This window comes from Aethalodelphis obliquidens, unplaced genomic scaffold (genome assembly GCF_003676395.1).
Source record: "Aethalodelphis obliquidens isolate GAN/ISIS:26980383/991018 unplaced genomic scaffold, ASM367639v1 scaffold51, whole genome shotgun sequence".
NCBI classification, from domain to species: domain Eukaryota; kingdom Metazoa; phylum Chordata; class Mammalia; order Artiodactyla; family Delphinidae; genus Aethalodelphis; species Aethalodelphis obliquidens.
In genome coordinates, this window is record NW_020837995.1 from 1,574,764 (window position 1) to 1,596,834 (window position 22,071).

Here is a 22,071-nt window from a genome sequence, read left to right on the forward strand (position 1 = left end):
ACTTAATCTCTCTCAGCAGAGGGGTGTTTATCCATAAACTGATAAAGATAACTGTAACTAACTCATTGGATTGTTGCAGCAAATGAATAAGTTAATACATATAAAATTGCTTTGAACCATGCCTGGCATATGAAAATGCTAAGTGTTAGCTGTTATTACCACCGCCACCATCCTCACCACGCACTACCACCTACCACAGTCACCCCTACAACCCACTATGACCGCCTGCCACCCAGCCATCATATACCACTACCATCACCCACTATGACCACCCCTACCATCACTCACCACTACCCACGAAACATTATCACCACACATACCATCACTAACCACCACTCACCTCGGTCACCTCACAAAACCCACGATGGCTACCACTCAACCATCATATCCCATCATCACTGCCATCACCAATCACTACCCACTATTACTACCCTCACTATGACTCACCCACCATCACCACCTACCACCAACCGACCCCCACCATCACCCATCACCCACCATAACCACTCCCGTTATCTATCATGATCACCCATAACACCTTCATCTTTCGCCGCTGAGCAGAGGCCACAGAAGTGGCTGGGAAGTCCTTTGTAATCACGTCTTAGATATAAAGACTTTGAAATAAAGATGTAAAGACAAAGAGCTTTGAGATCCCAAGGAATCTGTTTATGAGGGTCTTCCCATTTCAAATGCCCTAATACTCTTGTAAGGATCACAGTAACAATGCCAACTAACACAACTGTAGGCTTACTACATTTCTGGCAGTGTGCTAATCTGAGTTCTCCATGGATTATTTCATTTAAGCCTCAAAACAACTCTGTGAGTTATATGCAACCCGCGAGGCTAGGAAAGTTTTAGTAACTTGCCTAAATTCACAGAGCTAGCGATGGAGCCATATCTGAACCCAAGATACTCCAGCCTCCAGCCCAACCTCTTCCATGTCATTCTGCTGTGACTGAGCCACTCTATCTCCTCTAGGTGCTCAACAAGATTCTAATTTTTTCTTTTTCCATACTTGCCATCTCTCTCTCTTTCATGCTCTCCCCTGTGACAGTCCACTCCTACCATTTCAACTGCAGGTGACCCGCAAGTCTACTCGGTCCCAATCTGTTGCCCGATTGATCTCTATCCTATTGCCCCAATTAGGGGCATCTCCATTTGGGGTTTGCAAATCATTACCTGAATCACACAAACTCATTACCCTCCATCTCAAACCATTTTCTCCTTTTGACCATCCTTATTGCTTTTCTCCCTACCCTTAAATCTCTAAGCTTCAGGACTTCCCTGGTGGCATAATGGTTAAGAATCCACCTGACAATGCAGGGGACAAGGGACACGGGTTCAATCCCTGGTCCGGGAAGATCCCACATGCCGTGAAGCAACTAAGCCCATGTGCCACAACTACTGAGCCTGTGCTCTACAGCCCGTAAGCCACAACTACTGAGCCCGCGTGCCACAACTACTGAAGCCCGTGCACTCCAGAGCCCATGCTCCGCGGCAAGAGAAGCCACCGCAATGAGAAGCCCGTGTACCGCAAAGAGGAGTAGCCCCCACTGGCCGCAACTAGAGAAAGCCCGCGTGCAGCAATGAAGACCCAACACACACACACACACAAAATCTCTAACCTTCAGTGACTTCTGTTCCTTTTCTCCCAACATACCCAGGGCCCAGCCACCAGAGTCATCGCCACCAGCGAGTCCTGTAAATTCTGTCTCTGCAATTTATTTCCAGCTGATCTCCTCCATCCCATTCCCATCACCACCATTATAATTCAGAAACTCATTATCCTAACCTGGGCACAGAAGCTCCCAGTGGTTGCCATCAATCTCTCTTCTTTCCCAGTTCTCTGCACACTGAATCAAGACAAAACGCTTCAGCTTGGCATTTAGATTCTCCCTAGTATAGCTGCCTACCTACCTTTTAAACCTCGTCTCTTACCACTGTCAACCATGTATCTATCCTCTAGATCAGCCAATCCCTGCGTTTCCTAAGCATGTGTGCTTTAGCTCTCAGGCCACTGTTCAAGCTTCTCCCTACATGGATCACCTCTTCTGCATCTCTGCATCTGGAAATCTGACCCTTCAAAGCTCATCTCTAATATCACCTCCCCCAGGAGGCTTTTTCTGATCTCAACAGGATGTGAGCTTCCCCTCGTGAAATCCTCTATCACTCTGTCCCTACCTTACTCCACTCCTTATTACAGTGACCTCTCTCCATGCCTGTTCCACTTACTAGACTGTTAATCTTTCAATGCAAAAGCCAACATCCTTTGCCAAGACCAAATGTGGCCTTTATATAATAGAGACACAATAAACATTAAAGTGCACATATCTTCCTACTGATGGTCTAATAGATTTGCTAGAATGTATTGCATTATGAAATCGTACTGCAGAGAATATATTAAAAGACATAAAACAATCTGAAAGCAAAGAGGGTGGACCAAATGCTTTTGGTTTAGAGTTTAGCTGAATATGGTAGTACCTAATAAGCATAAGGAAGTTTTGGAATTTGGCCATCCAGGTAAGACCATAGCCAGTGGACTCCTCTACCTTCATAACCCATGTGGACAGTCCCACTAATTGACTCATAAGGCACTTGATCTTGACTGTGAAGGTGGCCAACATGAATAAATGGGTCCTGCCTGTATCTGGTTTGTGTCATACAGTCTATTTACATAATGTGGTGACATTTATGAATCCTTAAAATCTATTTAACAAAAAATTTCCCTTTATTACCACAGTAACTCTGCATTAATTCTGGACATGCAATCATCTGGATTAGAAGTAAGACAGACTATTAGAGGATGCTCTGAAACTGGCCTCAGAGGAAGAAAATGGAGTGTAGCAATGCTGATGATGGACAGACAGGAGGGACAGTGATGAACACGCAGAGAGAAGCAGAAGGCCCGAGTTCCTAAAAACTTGGCTGGATGAGTCCCAGGGGAAAAAGAGGTAGACATCTCAAGGTCTGTCACCAAGTCAGGAAAGGGGAAAAACCGGGACAATGGAAACCATTCAAGTATTAAGAATAGAGTGCATTATGGTGTAGGAAAATAAGCACGGGGGGGTGGGGAGGGGAAGGAAGACAAGAACACATGGGAATATAATGATCACGTCACACCAATATATATATATATACACATATATATATATATATATGCATGTGTGTGTGTATATATATATATATGTTTTTTTTTTTTTTTTTGCGGTACGCAGGCCTCCCACTGCCGTGCCCTCTCCCGTTGCGGAGCACAGGCTCTGGACGCGCAGGCTCAGCGGCCATGGCTCACGGGTCCAGCCACTCCACGGCATGTGGGATCTTCCTGGACCGGGGCACGAACTCGTGTCCCCTGCATCGGCAGGTGGACTCTCAACCACCGTGCCACCAGGGAAGCCCCATCGCCAATATATTTTTAGGTGAATTCTCATAGTTAGAAAAATCGGCATGATTGTTTATTAGGTGCAATCCCTCTTTGTGAACACTTAACCGGCCCAGCTGGATTTGTTGGCCTGAAACTCCAAACTGGGAAAAGGGAGAACTATTTTAACTATAACATAAATGTAAGTGAATTAGTATTTTAGCAGAATCTAGGGAGACAAGGTACAGTTTTAAGAAAGTAGTTTACTTATTTTACACAATATTCAGCACATTAAACTAGTGAAAATACAGAATTTGTGTCAACTTGGAATTCACTATAAATGAGAGGTGACTTGTATCAATATTAAGAAGAATAATATTTAGGGTTTCCATAGCAATTTTTTTCTCCTGGGAGTTTAGTTACCTTTAACAGCGATCAGTTATTCCTGATTTTTATTCATCCATCCATCCATCCATCCATCCATCCATCCATCCTTCCTTCCTTCTTTCCTTCCATCCATCCATCCATCCATCCATCCATCCATCCATCCATCCATCCATCCATCCTTCCTCCCATCCATCTATCCATCCATCAATCCATCCATCCATCCAACCAACTAATAGTCTAAGGATCTGGAGGCACACCTGCATTTAATTCTGTGAAACAGGTGAGATCAAGATATTAATAAGCCCCCTCTTTTAGGAGAAGAGGTACAGAGAGATGACAAGCCCAAGCCCACGCAGTGAGTTCCTTGCAGGCTCTGGCACTAGAGCTCAGGACTGTCCATTGGATTCTACTCTTGATCCTTGTCTAGCCTGATTCTCCCTGAGATTTTTCTTCCAGCTGCCACCTACCTATAGAATCTATCATATTTATGGAGAAGAAGCAGTGCAAAGGATTTCCTTTTCCTAGTATCCACCACAATTATGCCATCCTAGGTCTGAAAAACATGGAAAACTGAGACTCACTGTTCACGAAGACGGCAAACCTCAGGAAGGACAGGTAGCGCTCCCCTTCAATGGGGTTCCAGCCGACATCAGGGTATCCTTTGGCCAGAAGCATGGGGCAGCTCTGTAGGCCACAGCCTGCCAAGTAGGTCACCACCTGCCAAGAACAATACAAAAGTAAGTGCCCAGGTTTTTTTTTTTTTTTTTTAATGTAAGTTTTTTACATAGCTATAAGGCAGGCAAAATTCTGGGAACTGAAGGGCTTTCATTTACCTAGAAGCTAGAGAGAGCCCAGGGCTTTCCAAGTAAATAATTTAGTAGATTTGAAATTGGAACCTTTTATTCTTTTTTTTTTTTTTGCGGTACGCGGGCCTCTCACCGTTGGGGCCTCTCCCGTTGCGGAGCATAGGCTCCGGACGTGCAGGCTCAGTGGCCATGGCTCATGGGCCCAGCCACTCTGCGGCATGTGGGATCGTCCCAGACCGGGGCACAAACCCATGTCCCCTGCATCGGCAGGCGGACTCTCAACCACTGCGCCACCAGGGAAGCCCCCTTTCATTCATTTTTGTTTCCAAGCAGTTGACGAGACTGGTGATCACTGCTATGTAGGAACACTCCACGTGCTATAGTTCCATGGATTTTCCAGTTCTGGCAAGAGGGATCTGCCATTTAAAAGGAGGCCTAAGTAGGGTGTCTCTGGGGAGGCAACAGTGGATGCAGGCTGGCCATGTTCATTTGGCCATGCTATTTCAAGACCAAAATGTTCAGTCACTGGTTGACTGGGTGGGCCTTCAACTAATCAGGGGTCCCTAGGTAAGTTCTGGCTCAACAACAGCTGTCCCAAGTCAGGAGCTGAGACGTTCAACGTGGGACGGCTAGCAAAGAGGTCATGGCCACTTAAGGACTAGGATGGGTAGTGTGTTCTCTTCACTTCCAGGTTACCAGACACTTAGCAGAAGATCTCAGCTCTGCGATCTGGTAGAATATTTTAGAATCTCCCTACTTTTCAGAAGGTACCAGGCTAAAAGCTTAGCAAATAGACCTCCTGTGCTTGAAAGGCAGTTGTCATTCTAATTTAGCCTCTGATGTTCTATGTACGTGGGGAGAAGAGGGGAATCCATCGTGCTGCTAATCCCCCAAGTCAGGATGGTGTTTTCAATGTTTAGTCCCCAGGGCCCAGCACAGAGTAGGGGCTCAACAAACACACATTCGGCAAATGACTCATGTATTTGCTGATAGCACATACTCTAAGTCATTTTGAAAGAATGATGGATCTAAGTCAAAACTCAGTAAGAAACTATCATCACACTTCTTCCTACTTAAAGGAGCAAGAATATTATTATGCTTGGAGTTTAGATTTTGTTTGGTCTTAAAAATGTCTGGAAAAGGGCTTCCCTGGTGGTACAGTGGTTAAGAATCCGCCTGCCGATGCAGGGGACATGGGTTTGAGCCCTGGTCCGGGAAGATCCCACATGCCGTGGAGCAACGAAGCCCATGCGCCACAACTGCTGAGCCTGCGCTCTAGAGCCTGTGAGCCACAACTACTGAGCCCGCGTGCCTAGAGCCTGTGCTCCACAACAAGAGGAGCCACCACAATGAGAAGCCCGCGCACCGCAACGAAGAGTAGCCTCCACTCGCCGCAACTAGAGAAAGCCCGCGCACAGCAACGGAGCCCCGATGCAGCCATAAATAAGTAAATAAATAAAGTCCGGAAAAGCATTAATAAAAGCAGGAATTAGGCAGAGTTTTCAGGGTTACAGGTGCAGAGCATTTCACTGGCCACAAAAATAAGTGCGTGTGTGTGTGTGTGTGTGTGTGTGTGGTTGCTGTTCCATCTCAGGCCTGATTCCTGCTGGGATACATAGAAGGGTGGAACGGAATGGCAGCATTCACTGGTCCTTCGCCTTCTCCCCCAGGGACCACACTTGGGGCATTTCCTGACACTGGTCTGAGTAAAGCCTGCGCACTGTGCTGAGCCACGAGAACCACCTGAAAAGGAGGCAGCAACCCCATCCTCCTCCTCTACAGATCTCCCTGGGTCCCCTTTCTCCCCTCTCCCTGTCTCCTGGCCTCCACTCAACATATCTTGCATCTTCTGAGGGAGGCTTGTGGTCCTTGTCGAGCAGTATCAACTGAACAGGTGAACGAGGCTGACGCTGGGATGCTGGGCACTGAGGCTTGTGGCATTGTCTTGTCAAAAGAGAACCGTTAACTGCTTTTAAATACAGGTGTCAGTTATCATCACAGCACCCAAATAAAACCCGTGATATTTATTGCTGTCTAAATGTGTGAAGAGCTGAGCCTGACTGAAGTCTGTCCCACAGAGGCAGAGGCCAGGAATACCCAGGGCATTTATGGAGCAGCTATCACATATCATGCCGCTGGGTGCACAGCTGCTGAGTCCCTGTGTGTATGGGGGCAGGGGGGTTGTCTTGTTTCTGTTCCAGTCAGTTCTTCTTATTGAAACCAGAAAGTGTTTTCTAACATATAAACGGTGTTGTGTTGCTCCTCTGCTTGAAGCCCTCCAGTGGCTTCCGTGGCTCCAGGCTCTACAGGGAGGTCCCATAATATAATAGGTAAGAGCACGGCCTCTGGAGCCCCGTGCTTTTGACCCCTGGCTCTGACACTTACAAACCCCACGACACTGAGAATGCTCCCTAATCTCTCTGTGCCTCAGTTTCCTCTCCTATAACTAGGGCAACAATAAAAAGGCTTGTCCCGAGGGTCATGTGAGTTAATTCCGAGTGGGGTACGTCACACAGTGATTCCGGAGGAGAGTGGACTTCTGTTATTAGCAGCGATGGCAGCACAAGGCCCATTCCTTTCTGCTCGCACTCTGCACTCTGGTCACACCCAGCTTTCCGAAGTTCAAGCACGCCACGCTCTCCTCTCTGAACTTCAAACATTCCTGGCACGCGCTTCCCCGCGATGTGACCGAGTAGCTTCTGCCCACGCTGGGGGTCAGCTCTTTGCTGAGGGCCTTTTCTGATCCCCTTGTCAGGGTCAGGGGCCCACTCCTAGGTGCTCCCAAACGCACCACGCGGTGGACGACCTTCTCCTTGTCCCCCTACTAGATTGCTCCTCTCCGTACTCGGGAAGTTCACTGGCAACCTCGTCAGCTGTCTAGTCAAGGAAACAGTCCCAAGACAGGACAAATGACGGAGGCGAGGCGGCCTGACCCCCACCAGGAGTGCACTTCACAGTCCCGACGACGTGGGGTAGCCCAGTTTCGTCTCCTCTGTCCACGGAGGGGACATGTGTGGGCCCTCTTTCTCTTTAGAGTAATTATACCGTTTTCTGTCATGTCGCTTTCTTTAGTGTATCAACATGTAAATTCGATGACACAGAACTTTATTAGGAACCACAGGTCTCTGGTGGGCCCATGCAGACCAGTGAGGCTGGGCCTTCACACAAAAAGAACACACATGTCCACATGTCCATGTCTGTGGAGCTGGCGAGCCCAGACCACAGGAGATGCTTGGTCCTAATTATCACACAGCTGCCAGTGACTCACATCCATATATATATATATACGTAATATATATGCGTGTATATATATATATATATATATTTTTTTTTTTTTTTTTTGCGGTTCGCGGGCCTCTCACTGCTGTGGCCTCTCCCGTTGCGGAGCACAGACTCCGGACGCGCAGGCTCAGCGGCCATGGCTCACGGGCCCAGTCGCTCCGCGGCATGTGGGATCCTCCTGGACCAGGACACGAACCCGTGTCCCCTGCATCGGCAGGCGGACTCTCAACCACTGCGCCACCAGGGAAGCCCCCCCCATATTTTTGTCACACGCTAAAGAGGTTCTGACAGAGACCCAGACTTCCGTCTGCTTTTCCTTGGCCTGGCTGTGCTGTAGGCAGTGGGGAGCAAGCACAGTGCCTCCCCAGGGCCAGTTACCTTCTCGAGGTCTGGTTCCTCTAAGCCCAGCGCTAACTCATTGTTGTCCATCACAGAGGAAGCAGCCACGTCCAGCGGGGTGGATCCTCTCATGGACGGGGAGGCTGAGGAAGGAGGAGAGAAGGAGAAAGAAAGAGAGAAAGAGGCCATCTAGCGCTGAGCTGAGGTTGCAGTGCACAGTAATGGCCAGGAGAGGGCAGCAAACACAAAACCTGGATCACATCGCTGTCCCCCGAGGGGGGCTGCCCACCCAATTTAAGAACAGCTCTATGTGCTATCTTTCCTCCCCACACTCATTACTGATTGTGAACATAGCTTCAGTTAGAAAATCAGTTCATGGGATCAGCTGGGACCACGTATTTTCAAGCGCTTTTCTAACATGGAGGTTCTTGGGCCCCCATTTGGTGATCATTCAAAAGTCTCAGATGTCACTTGATCCACTAAGCTCACATAACTTGGCCATTTCTGGGGTCACCACCTAGAGTTAAAAAAAGCCTCAAACAGAATTAGCTCTTACAGTTAAATCAGGTCACCAACGTTGTCTTTCGTTTCTTTTGTTTGGTTCTTAGGCTAGAACTGAGAAAAACTTCAGGTGGCATTTTATAAAAAGGTTGGTCCGTGTATGGCTGCATTTGATAAACAGGAAAACTGAGATCTCAGATTTCACGTGCACGTCACGTGTGTATTTGTGTCTTCCACACATTCATCTGGTTTACATCCACGACAGTGAGGGAGGCATGTGCATGCGTGGGTTTTCTAGCAGTGGTGATGGATTTCACTCTTTGCCCATAGTTGCTCCTGGCCCGTCTGCCTTGCAGCTACGAACGCACTGGCTGGTTGGCTGATGGGACAGGCATGCAGCCCAAGAGGGGATTGGATCCATGACCTTGGTCTCGTGAGCACTGCTCCCTGGTCAGCTGAATGGGCTGGGAGGCGCTGTATCCCCAGACTACATCCACAGTCTCAGGCACCATTTCATACACCATGAGCCACTGGTCTCCAGAGAGAAGAGTCGAACTGTGGCTATGCTGACGCAAATCTGTCACCAGCGCTGGTCGGCAGCGACCTCTCTACTTAGGTTGGAGAGCGGAGACATGGTGTTATTATCATCTCACCTGTTTTTAGATCAGGCAGGGTTCCTTCTTATATTTAAAAATACCATAGCATGCATGTGACTTCTTTCCCTTTATTGCCTGAGTGGTCAGCAGGGGGAGGGTAACCTCTGAGCCAACAGCAGACGTTATGATGTGACCTACCTAGGCCAACACTGCTATTCTCCAGCAGGTAACTGAGATGCTCAAACATGGCCTTCTGATTTTGTCGGCTAATTCGACAGAAATAGCACAGGAAGCGGCAACAGCTAGCAACCATCTTTGGAAAGGCAATCTGTAGGGAGAAGTAGAAAGTGTCAGGGAGAAGAATCTATCACGAGGCCTTTCTGAAAAGGCTGACTTCAAAGAGTCTTAGGGTGAAGGCTTGCAAGCTGCCAACAGTTTGGAAAATGAATTTTCTCCTTACTTCCAGATGGTTCCAAGACTGATTCATAGGAGGGACAGAGAATACACACCTAAAAGAGGCTTCTAAAAATACTGAGAGCTAATTATAATTCCTGAAGTATCTTTTCTTTCAAAGAAAATAGATGTCAAACCAGAAACCCAGTCATCCTTACATGTCATGAGAAACTGTACAACCCTACATCAGACTATTCTAACTAGGAAGGGAGCAGACAGAAAGGCAGATGGGTGGTCACAACAAACAAGACCCAAAACTATGATCAAACCTGAGTCTTCTGGGTAAAGATTGGCTCCTACAGTTGTAGAAGTCCCCAGAGCATCACCGTCTCAGACTGTGAGCCTTCCCCTTACTTCTGTCCTTGATAACTACTCTCCTATGGGCTCCTATAGTACTCGTAATATGATTCTTACAATTTAGCACTGAGATGCCAATTTCTATTACCATCTACAGTGCTTGGCTTCTCTGCGTAACAAAGTAATTAGCATCTCCAGGGCTTGGCCACATCTTCCGTCCGATCAGTCATGCTCAGTAAATGGTATCAGTGTTGGCTCAGGACCCTAGAGAGCCCTTAATTTCTGCCTTTAGAGTCATGGAGGCTCTGGAAGCTCCAGTCTGCCTGCCTGCTGAGGCGTCCAGACATTTGCTCAGGGATCTCCTGGAGAGGGTCCACTTTCAAAAGAGACCGGAGGGAAGGAAGTGAGGAGGAAAGTAAGCCTGGCTCCTCTTCCTACCTCACAGCCCTCACCTGTCAATACTGGTGGGGCTGCTTTCCTAGGATCAGGCACTTCGGAATCTCCAATATTTGAAAACACACCCCATCTTCTGCCTTCAGAAGCTCTCTAGCTCTGAAGAGGACCCAGACAAACTGGGATACAGGCCCAGGTGGGCCCAATCGGCACTCCCTGCCCCTTGGCAACAGGAGCTCCCCCTGACAGCAGGCTCCTTACGGGGGAGCTGGCCAGGAATTCCAGCATCGTCAGGAACTTGGCTCAGAGAGGAAACACGCGTACTCTGGCGGGAACACTGCCAGGATCGTTATTAAAATCGTGTTCTCCTTTAGAACAGCCTTCTCCTGACACAGCACCAAACACAGCAGGCTCCTAAGTGGGGCCAGAGGCATTCCATCTCCGAAGGAGCAGGGCTGCAGAGGATGGGAAAGGAGACGAAGCAGCCCAGTGGAATGAGCGAGAAGAGCTCCTACACTGGCTGGACCCCATCTCATGGCTCCTTCCTGGCTGTGTGCTCATCCCCGCCCCCTCCTTGGGAAGAGTCACTAGGCAGTTGGCACCACCTCATGTGTCCCTGCCCAGGGGTCAAGTTCTGGTTAAATTCTCCTCGGAGCATTACCTGAGATTTCTCTGCACCCAGCACGTTCACCATCACCTCCATGACTGTCTCGTGCATGCCAAGGACTCGCATGAGGTTGGGGTGCTGGTAAAACACCTTGTTGTTCATTATGTCTCTAGGGTAATCAGAGAGAGAGGTCAGCCCTTGCTTATTTCAACGCTACGACAATTCAGGGGCGAGAACACACAAATGCACAAACATACTCGGGGTGAAGTAATGTACCTGTGACGTGCTGGAAAGATGCTAAGAAGGCACTAGGTTGGTGAGAATATACATGGAGGGCCTTTCTCTAGCTGAAAGGAATATTTTGTGCTCCTTTATTTCTACTAAGTGCTCTCTTTCTTTGAAATATTTCCTTCTAATGACATTAAACAGTTGTCCCTTGCCTTTTTTGCTTGTAATAGTTTTGAGACAGCTCAAATCACTGGATTTCTCTTCCTCTGTGTGCTAAGGGTCTTCTATTTTCCGTTCTCTTGTCCTTATATCTATGCCTCTATGTACCTCAGTTATCCAAATGGTAGGGCTGTACCCTTTCCTTAAGGCAGTTGTGTATTAGGTACCAATGACATTTTTGGACAGCAGAGCTAAAAAATCAATGAAATGATCAACAGTGAAACATAAAAGGAATTATATTTTTAAGTCATTCAACATAAATTCACATAATAAAGCTGCAGGCAAATCAAAACACAGAAGCAGCCTGCGACGGGGCTGTGGAATCCCTCGCAGGTGGTTACTCTCTGCCCATACCCATTCCCCCAAGGGTTGCAGCTGTTAAGAGGAGACACAATCAGTTTTTAGTGCAGCTGTGTCTACTGCAAGGGCTGGGGGAGAGGCTAATTCTGTGGCTTTTTTCTCTTTCCATAGAAGTCTCTTCATCTCTATTATAAGATTCCTCTTTGGAAATGAATTTAAAAAATGCATGCATCTTCCCCCGACTCCCAGCAAGTGTCCTCAGAGTCCCTGTTCTGGGGCTCAGTGATGCTCCTTTACTCTGCAGGCTCGTGGGTGGTAGGATGGAACATCCAGCGGCAGGAAGGTTGTAGCTCTAGTGCTTGATTTTAATCAAGTAAAACTGTGGGCTGGTCAGTGAGCCTTGTGGGGCTTCAGTTTTCTCACCTGCAAAAGGGAACTATGCTACCTAATTAAAGGAAATCTTTTTGATGTCTAAAATGTGATCTTGCTTGTGGTATATATATACAATGGAACACTACTCAGCCATAAAAAAGAATGAAAATTTGCTATTTGCAGGAACGTGGATGAACTTGGGGGGCATTACGCTAAGCGAAATAAATCAGACAAAGAAAGACAAATACTGTTATGATATCACTTATATGTAGAATCTAAAAAATATAACAAACTAGTGAATACAACAAAAAAGAAGCAGACCCACAGATATAGAAACCAAATTAGTGGTTACCAGTGGGGAGGCGGGGAGGGGAAACATAGGGGTGGGGCAGTGGGAGGTACAAACTGTTGGGTGTGAGACAGGCTCAAGGATGTATTGTACAACACGGGGAACTTAGCCAATATTTTGTAATCACTGTAAATGAAAAGTAACCTTTAAAAATTGTATAAAATAAAAAAAATTTTTAAATGATGAAAATAAAAATAAACAAATAAAATGCCATCTTTCTGGTGACGTGGCTTCTAAGGAAGAGCCACGAGCTGCTGTCATGGGGAAAGGGTCTCAGAGAACCGAAGAAAATGACTCCACATCAGTCCTGAAAAAAGGGAGGAATTGGGCTGTAATTTTTCAGAGGAAGTCTCAGAAGATCTCCAGTCAAAAACTGAAGCGCTCAAAACGTTTCTCTCTTGTGGAGCTGAACACACTGCCCCTTCCTCTGGATTTTTTCATTGCCTCCCTGGGGCTACTTTTATCAGATTCAAACTAAATATCTGCTTTTCTCCAAGATTCCTCCCCACTTCTTCTGGCCATGCCCCTTCATCCCCAGTAGCCCACTGTCTGGTCTCTCAGGTTACCGAAGGTGACTGATTTAACGAGCACATAATCCCATGAGGAGTGAAGTCAGGATGGGGGCACACGTAGGTTTTATGTGATTTGATTCCAGAACTGCCATGTAGCAAGTTGAACCATTTTCCCACCGGAAGTTTCTTTTTTTTTTTTTTCGGTATGCGGGCCTCTCACTGTTGTGGTCTCTCCCGTTGTGGAGCACAGGCTCCGGACGCGCAGGCTCAGCGGCCATGGCTCACGGGCCCAGCCGCTCCACGGCACGTGGGATCTTCCCAGACCAGGGCACGAACCCGCGTTCCCCGCATCGGCAGGCTGACGCTCAACCACTGCGCCACCAGGGAAGCCCTCCCACCGGAAGCTTCCTGGAGAACCTGCCCTTGATGGGAATGACCTACCCCAGCCCGTTGATCATGAGCAGCTCCTCCTCCTTGCCCATCCGGACACTAAGCAGGCAGCGAATCTGGCCCAGGGCAGCCAGGAGGCTGATGGTGTCGCTCACGGAGGCCTGGCTGATGGTGTAGGTCTTCCGCAGAGCCTGCAGCAGCTCCCCGATGCTGTCGTACTGCCTCCGCAGGAGGTTGAACATCATCCGAACCAGCTCTGCATCCTGGATCTGGTCCTCCTGGGCCCAGCAGATCATGGTCTGTGAGATGAGCTCCTTCAGCGTCGCTAGAAGGACAAGAGGAAGGACCAGTACTGAGGCTGTCAAGGCTCAGGAGAGCTGCATACTTCCGCCACGTCATTCAGTGATAACACACATCATCAGCTGGGCAGGGTTAAAAAATTCTTTTTTTAAGGGTGGGGTATGGCAGGTAGAGAAGTAGAACATATTACCAAAAGGCAGGACCGTGAGCCGTACTATAAGAAAAGAGTATCTCCACTTTGAATTGAGAAACCTAAATATTCTATTTGGATTAAATGACATTAAATGACCTTTGAATGATGCTGGATGTAGAAGACGAAATAAGACGCCTTCTTGCCTTCAGGGTGCTCACAAGCTGGTTCTTTACATTTTCATTTTGACTTAAAAGTTACATTTTATCTTTATTTTATAATATAATGTAATATGCACTAACATGGATGCAAGCCCCACGGGATAGAGTGGGGAGTGAGTGATTCTGGATGGATGAAAACATTAAGAAGACATTGGTCACTGCTTCTTTAGAGTAAAGCACTATTAAGTGCTGGGATTTCTCTACCATAACTGCTATTCTCCACGTGTTCTAAAGATACCACGTACCACGAACTGAGTAAGCCATGCCATTGACTCAAGAACTCTAAAATATATTTGAGTTGACACAAACATAAAAGTACATTAGGGGATGCAGAGAAGTAGACTGACAACACTCTTTTAGGTCCAAAGACTTTGCAACACTGGACATCTGGTTGTGTTGTCCTGGATCTTTTTTTTTTTTTTTTAGGTACGTGGGCCTCTCACTGTTGTGGCCTCTCCTGTCGCGGAGCACAGGCTCCGGACATGCAGGCTCAGCGGCCATGGCTCACGGGCCCAGCCGCTCCGCGGCACGTGGGATCTTCCCGGACCGGGGCACGAACCCGTGTACCCTGCATTGGCAGGTGGACTCTCAACCACTGCGCCACCAGGGAAGCCCTGTCCTGGATCTTTGGCAGGAGTCAGCTGACATTATGTCAGGGACTAATTTCACAAGCATCAAGAGAGAAACCAGTATGACTCTGAATTCAACATTTATCAGGGCTCACGCTGGTTGCACAGAAACACCACTGGCTGCACAAGTAAAGGAAAGACGGCTGAAGTGGGACTCAAACCAGCACTGGGACCTTCAGAGGTTGAACTGAATAGCCCCTGAGAAGTGCTGATGGGCACTGGTGGGGGAAGATGACCAAAAGAGAGAGGTAGATCTGTGCAGGAGGACAGAGTGATGGGGGCCCTGCCAGAATGTCTGGGAAGGCACTGCTCACCCCTCTCCATGTCATACACATTTCCAGAAGACGCCCTAACGGAAGTTAGAAATGCTGCTCTTGTAACTTCATCCAAGTCCAGCTCTGCCTGTCACACTCCTGCAAGGTATGGATGGCACCAAGATCGTTAATTCAGACCCAGTGATAAAGGCAGAGCTCAGGGGATGATGAAGGTCACATAGTCTATCAGTGAAATGACTGGGAATAAACTCAGATGGGTGCTCTCGGTAGCCTGTGCCCCATCTTTAACAGTCTCGTTTTCTACTCCACATCACTAAATATGGCAGATATCTGCTCTACATACAGTAATGGCTCATCATAAGGATATAAAAATAGAACTTCATTACCAAAGCTGCAGAAGAGATCTAGATGTAATGGATTAGTTTAATTTACCGCTGTGTCAATCAACCCTGTGGGTGTTTTAGGTTCAGATAGGAGACGTAAGCTGAAAAACTTAAAAAAGGATACCCAAGGCAGAGAGAAGCACAGTTAAAAGATGTTCCTAAGAGATCTCACTAGGCAGGGATTACTGACTAATATCTGTTAGGTTAGATAATATCTGTACTCTCTGAGAGAGAAAAGTTGTTTGTGGTCTAAGCCTGGGCTCCTCTCAGGAACTTGTTTCCTCAGTAGCGAAATGTAAAGGTTCCTGTTTCTCCTACCTAATAGTCACACTAAGGAATAAAAGCAGGACAGAACCATAGACACTCTTGGATGCAACGTCATTTTATCTAGTCCTAGTCCTGTATGTACAGTTCCCTCTTAAGCCTGAATTTGGCCTGAAAGAATTACAGTTCTCAATACTTACAACCACATACTTTGCAGAGATAACACACATCACCACAGTCCCCGCCACACTTGAAAAGCAACCAACAGAGTTGTTAATCAGCTCAAGGGTCATTCCAACAGGGAATTTTACAGATTCATAATGAAACCAAGCAAATATTAGCTTTCCCTTAGCCTGGCTTTCAGATTAATTCAGGATTTGGGCTTGCTCTTAGCCACCACTGACTTAGCAATCCAAATCAACATTTGTAGCCCAGAGAACGAAACATTGCCAGCAAAGCATCTCATGAGAGGGCAAATGGGAAAGGAAAAAGCTATTTTTTTTTTTTTTTTGGAAAGGGCAAGATTTTATTTTATTTTAATATAGTTGATTTACAATGTTGTGTTAATTTCTGCTATACAGCAAAGTGATTCAGTTATACATATATATACATGTATACACACACACACATATATATGTATACACAGTCTTTTTTTAAAGTTTTATTTTCCATTATGGTTTATCACAGGACACTGGGTATAGTTCCCTGTGCTATACAGTAGGATCTTGCTGTTATCCATTCTCTATGTAATAGTTTGTATCTGCTAATCCCAAACCCCCAATCCATCACACCCTCCCCCCCAACCCTCCTTGACAACCACAAGTCTGTTCTCTATGTCTGTGAGTCCGTTTCTGGGAAACAGCTCTTTAACCCGAAAGGGTGGAGCAGGAAACGCCCCACAGGTTCTTCATCCAGGCCAGCCTTCAAGGCACGGATGAGACAACAGGATAAACAATTATCTGTGTGTGACCAAGCTAACGCTCAGTTAAAAAAATGTGACCCCAAGATCCTGACAGAAAGAGCAACTCATCATTGTGTATTGATGGGCAGATGTAATTCAGCCGAAGGCATGACATTTAAGGCCATTCTTGTTGGACAGGGGTTCAAATGGTGAGACCCAGGTCCAGAAAGTGAGAGAAAGAATAACTATGAGAAGAAAACAAATTGGGGGGGGGGGAGGAAACATTCTTAAGAACCCTGAGAAGCATACTTTGTGGCCTGACGTATGCTGAAGACCTAGCACCCACCAAGCAAACGTAGACTGAATCATGAATTTCTAAAGGCCTAAACACTTCTGGGACTGAGAAAATGGAGCGTTATACCCCTGGCAGCAGTGCTGTTGACAATTCCTCAGATTTTAATTAGCTCCCACGAGCCAGCATCAGAGAAGTGTAACCAGGGTAGAAAGGTTAAAAAGAATAAATTTTCTTTTCTTTTCTATTTTATAAAGTAAATTTATTTATTTTTGGCTTCATTGGGTCTTTGTTGCTGCGCATGGGTTTTCTCTAGTTGCGGTGAGCGGGGGCTGCTCTTCATTATGGTGCACGGGCTTCTCACTGCGGTGGCTTCTCTTGTTGCGGAGCACGGGCTCTAGGCGAGCGGGCTTCAGTAGTTGTGGCTCGCGGGCTCTAGAGTGCAGGCTCAGTAGTTGTGGCACACAGGCCTATTTGCTCCGCGGCATGTGGGATCTTCTCGGACCAGGGCTCGAACCCGTGTCCCCTGCATTGGCAGGCGGACTCTCAACCACTATGCCACCAGGGAAGCTCAACACATTTTCTAGAATGTGGTAGGCTCTCCATGTGTCTGTACATCTGGGGATTAAAATAATTAATGCACATAACCATGTCTGGCATATACCATGGGCTTAATAAAGGGTAACCATTATGCTATCTATGCCAGTAGCTATAAAAATGTGATCCACAGACCCCTGGGGTCTCCAAGACCCCTCAGGCAGTTTGCAAGGCCTACTGTATTTGCATAATAATTCTAAGATGTCGTTTGCCTTTTTAATTGTGTGGATAGCAACACTGATGGTGCAAAAGCAGCAGCGAGTAAAACTGCTGGGGACGTAGCACAAATAAAGGCAGCAGCACCAAACTCTATGCTTTCCTGCCACATCCCTGAAACAACGCCCAGGGTCTCATAAGAATGTTCTGAGTGAAATATAAAGATTATTAATTTTGCTAACAATAAACTCTTGAGTATACATCCTTTCAATGTCCGGTCTGACAAAATGGGAAGCATGCCTAAAGCACTTCTGTTGTACAAAGGTCAGTGGTTTTCCTGAGGAAAAACACCTGTGCAATTGTTGTCTTTGTTATGAGCTAAACGAGGTGCTTATTTCATGGAATGACATCTTAATTAAAAGAACGACAAACTATGGTTAATAGTTTGAGTATTAACCATAATACTCTCTTGAGTATCAGAGAAATATTTTCTTAAAAATGAAAGAAGCCTGTCACTTGAAGGAAAACAACTGATAGTACCTATCGCCAAGTTTATCATTTGAGCTTTCAAGTGAAAACTAGAATTTTGCAAAATGTTTATCTGCCACTGTGAATTTGACAGCTTCCCAGCACTTAAAGACTTTTCTGATTAAGTTGTTGATATTAATGAATGATTTAAAACTATTTTATAATAACATGAGTCAACATTTGAAAGCTCTGTAGAACTCAGTGAACCAATAATTTCCCAAAGGTCAATGCATGATGTTACAAAAGCATCATGGGTAACAGAATCCATTTAACATGCAAGATAGACCAATGGATTGTTATGTAACCAAATACAAAAATTTCTTTAATATGATTTCAGATCCCACACAGCAAATTAACTTTTGAGGAACTATTACTTGCTGAGTTTTGACACAGTACCAGAGAAGAATATCCACAATTAACTGAAAAGCCTACTAAAAACACTCCTTCCCTTTGCAACTATATATCTGTTTGAGGCCAATTCTCTAACCAGATATAAGAATTCAAAAAAAAAAACCACCAAAAAACAGAATCTAGCTATCTTCTAAGTCAGACACAGATTTATAAAAATGCAAAACAATGTCACTCATCATTTTTTTAATTTTTAAAAATTCAGCTGTTTTTCATAGAAGTATGTTATTTATGTAACATGTAATGGGTTTACTATTTATTATTATTTAATTTATTTATTGAAGTACAGTTGATTTATAATGTATTAGTTTCAGTTGTACAACACAGTGATTCAATATTTCTATAGATTATACTCCATTTAAAGTTATTATAAGATATTGGTGGGCTTCCCTGGTGGCACAGTGGTTAAGAATCCGCCTGCCAACACAGGGGACATGGGTTCGAGCCCTGGTCCGAGAAGATCCCACATGCCGCGGAGCAACTAAGCCCGTGCGCCACAACTACTGAGTCTGCACTCTAGAGCCCATGAGCCACAACTACTGAAGCCCGTGCACCTACAGCCCGTGCTCTGCAACAAGATAAGCCACCACAATGAGAAGCCTGCACGCTGCAAGGAAGAGTAGCCTCCGCTCGCCGCAACTAGAGAAAGCCCGCACGCAGCAGCGAAGACCCAACACAGCCAAAAATTAATAATAACAAAAACCCCCCATCATTAAAAAAAAAAAGATATTGGCTATATTCCCTGTGCTGTACAATATATCCTTGCAGCTTATGTATTTTATCATAGTAGTCTGTACCTCTTAATCCCCTACCCTATCTTGCCCCTCCTCTCTTCCCTCTCCCCACTGGTAACCACTAGTTTGTTCTCTGTATCTGTCAGTTTGTTTCTGCTTTGCTATATTCATTTGTTTGTTTTAGTTTTTAGATTCCACATATAAGTGATAATACACTGTATTTGTCTTTCTCTGACTTATTTCACTAAGCATAATTGGGTTTATTATTTTTAAAGGAATTAACAAATAATCATTTTCCCATAAAACTGATAATTAGAATGTAAAACAATTCTAATTCAGTTTTAAATGTGTTAACGTGATAGATATAATCCTCATAAACGAAAGCATTTGGGGATCCTTGGTAATTTTTAAGAGCATAAAGGGGTCTCAAGACCAAAATTTAGAGAATCAGTGGTCTCTATAAAAGGCCTATGTTAGGTGATGGCTGTGATTGGAAAGCAAAGCTTTCCCTACAGCTAAGATGAAACCCTGTTCCATTAGGCTATGTGATTCTAATCGAGTGGCTGAGACTCGAACCTTGAAAAGTGCAGCTTAGGAAGCTTTCTCTGTTTGTTTCTGGATAGGAGGTAGATTAAATGAGAGTACAGAAAGAGTAAGACAGCTCACATTGAGAATTAAAGTGAAGATTAAAGAATCATTATCTCGAAAGTTGAATCCCGGCAGTCGGCAAGGGGCCCAGCTGTTACTCATTCATCACCAAAGGGCTTCCCGCCAGCCTGAAGGGCCCTAAATGCTTCCCTCTTCCATTTGGGTTGAAGATCAGTCACCTTGGGGGCAAGGAGGGGGCCGGGTATCTTTGATACGGAGGCTGCTGGACCTTCTGCAGCCTGCTCTGCGGCCAGTACAATGGGGTACACAGAGAAAAGGTGGGCTTCAGGCTGCAGAGGGAGGCATTAAACCTCTGCCCCCGACATTAGCTTACCTTTCAGCGAAGACTTCACTCTCATTAACGCTGGCAACCAGGGCTGTCAATTCCAGAAGGCTTTGCTCTGGAGGCCACGTATATCTAGGCCTCAGGACAGACGTCACTCACCTGTTTCTGGCTCTCCTCATCTTAGTAGCTGAATTACCTCCAGTTGTGTCCCTCCTAAATAAGCTTATTAATAATAGAACGATAATTTCTGTTATGTGCCCAATTTTGAGTAAAGAACTCTATATGAAACTATTTCAAGACACAGTAATTACCCACAGCAGCCTAGCTGGGAAAACTAAGTACATACACGTGAAGAAGAAATAAAGTGTAAAATAATGGGCGAAACTGTGTTGCCTAAGACATTTAGAAATAAGACAACTTATAAGAAGGTACAACTTCCATTGTAATACATATACCCAAAAGAAATCAGAGAAGAGAAATGATCAGATCTTCCCTTCTTACTTTTTTCCCTAACGAGTCCTTTATCTAAAGTTCTTTATGTTTCTAGAATAGGTCCACATTACATGGAGACTAAAGAATAAGGGAGGGAAAAGTTCTATCGTGAAGTTAAGAGGGCCCCTCCAGGGGAGATACAAAACGATCTGAGAGAAAAGACATTCCAATGGTTTGGAATGCCATTTCCCTTCAAAATATGATTCACACGAGTAGTTCACATAGTAAATACTTATTTTTTTTTTCTGGTATCAATGGGAGAGTGCTGGCAATTTTGGAAGGATTTTCAACAAAGCAAACGGAGGCGATTCTCGAGATATATTTGAATCTCTTTCTTAAGCAGAGACAGATACAACTAAATATTGATTTCATTTCTGCTGTTTTTCTAAATTCATCTTTGGAAACGCTGCCCTTTAATGACTAAAGACACTCTGGTGTTCATAAGAAACACATCTCTATGTCTGTGAGTCTGTTTCTGTACTTAGAGAACGAATTTATGGTTACGGGAACGGGGCGGGGAGGAGGGGTAGATTGGGAGTTTGAGATTGACACGTCCACATTGCTATATTTAAAATATATAACCAACAAGGTCCTACTGTATAGCACAGGGAGCTCTACTCAATATTCTGTAATAACCTATATGGGAAAAGAATCTGAAAAAGCATAGATACTTGTATATGTATAACTGAATCACTTTGTTGTATGCCTGAAACTAACACAACATTGTTAATCAATGGGAAAAAAATTGCTAAAACTACAAAGAAAAGAAAAGAAATACATCTCCTGAAGGGGGCGAGGCTCTGGGAATAAGGTAAAGGTGAGGCGGAGAGGTCAATCTACTGTTTGCCATCATGTTCTGGCCCCTGTTACTTTCTCATAATGTGCACACACGTCTAATTGCTCCACTCAGAACCTCCACCCCATGTGACAAAATTGCTTCCCCAGTCTTGGTTGCAATGCTAGGATTTTTATCCACCAATTTACCTGTTCCAAGAAGCCCTTGTCAAGTGAACTGGATGGTTCAGCTCATGGGATTTTGAAAAAGCTAGCGTGCTCTTTTCAAAAACGAAAAAGAAAGAAAGATATGTAACCAAGCCCTTGTTTTTCTGTTGAGAGAGAAAAAAATCCTAAGAAACAGAACGGCTTTGGGATGCTAGACGTGTACGTGTGGTTTCCTTGATGATTATAAACGGCTTCGCTTATGAAATTATTAACATTCTGACTCACACCTTACTTTTGTAATTAGTCTAATTAGGGATAGCCAAATCTAGGCAATTATATCAAGTATATGATCTAGAAACCGCATTTTGAATGATTGCTCAGGCTAACTCAGAGTGGAAATATTTCTAAGGCACTGTATTGTTTAGGGAGACTTGATGACTGAAAGGTAGTCTAAAAGAAAAACAGCTACTTCACTACTTAATTTCTCGACTAGTCA

At 45.3% G+C, this 22,071-nt stretch overlaps 1 protein-coding gene across 2 annotated transcripts in view; it reads right to left on the reverse strand.

Annotated features, from left to right (window-relative positions):
- The window catches only part of RYR3 (ryanodine receptor 3), a 557,080-nt gene that overhangs the window by 130,036 nt on the left and 404,973 nt on the right, over positions 1-22,071 (reverse strand). For both annotated transcript variants that reach the window (XM_027083790.1, XM_027083789.1), the window contains exons 39-43: positions 13,441-13,714; positions 11,074-11,188; positions 9,468-9,597; positions 8,212-8,315; positions 4,327-4,462 (exon numbers count right to left, since the gene is read on the reverse strand). In XM_027083790.1, coding sequence (XP_026939591.1) covers positions 4,327-4,462; positions 8,212-8,315; positions 9,468-9,597; positions 11,074-11,188; positions 13,441-13,714 — 759 coding nt within the window. The remainder of the gene's footprint in view (positions 1-4,326; positions 4,463-8,211; positions 8,316-9,467; positions 9,598-11,073; positions 11,189-13,440; positions 13,715-22,071) is intronic.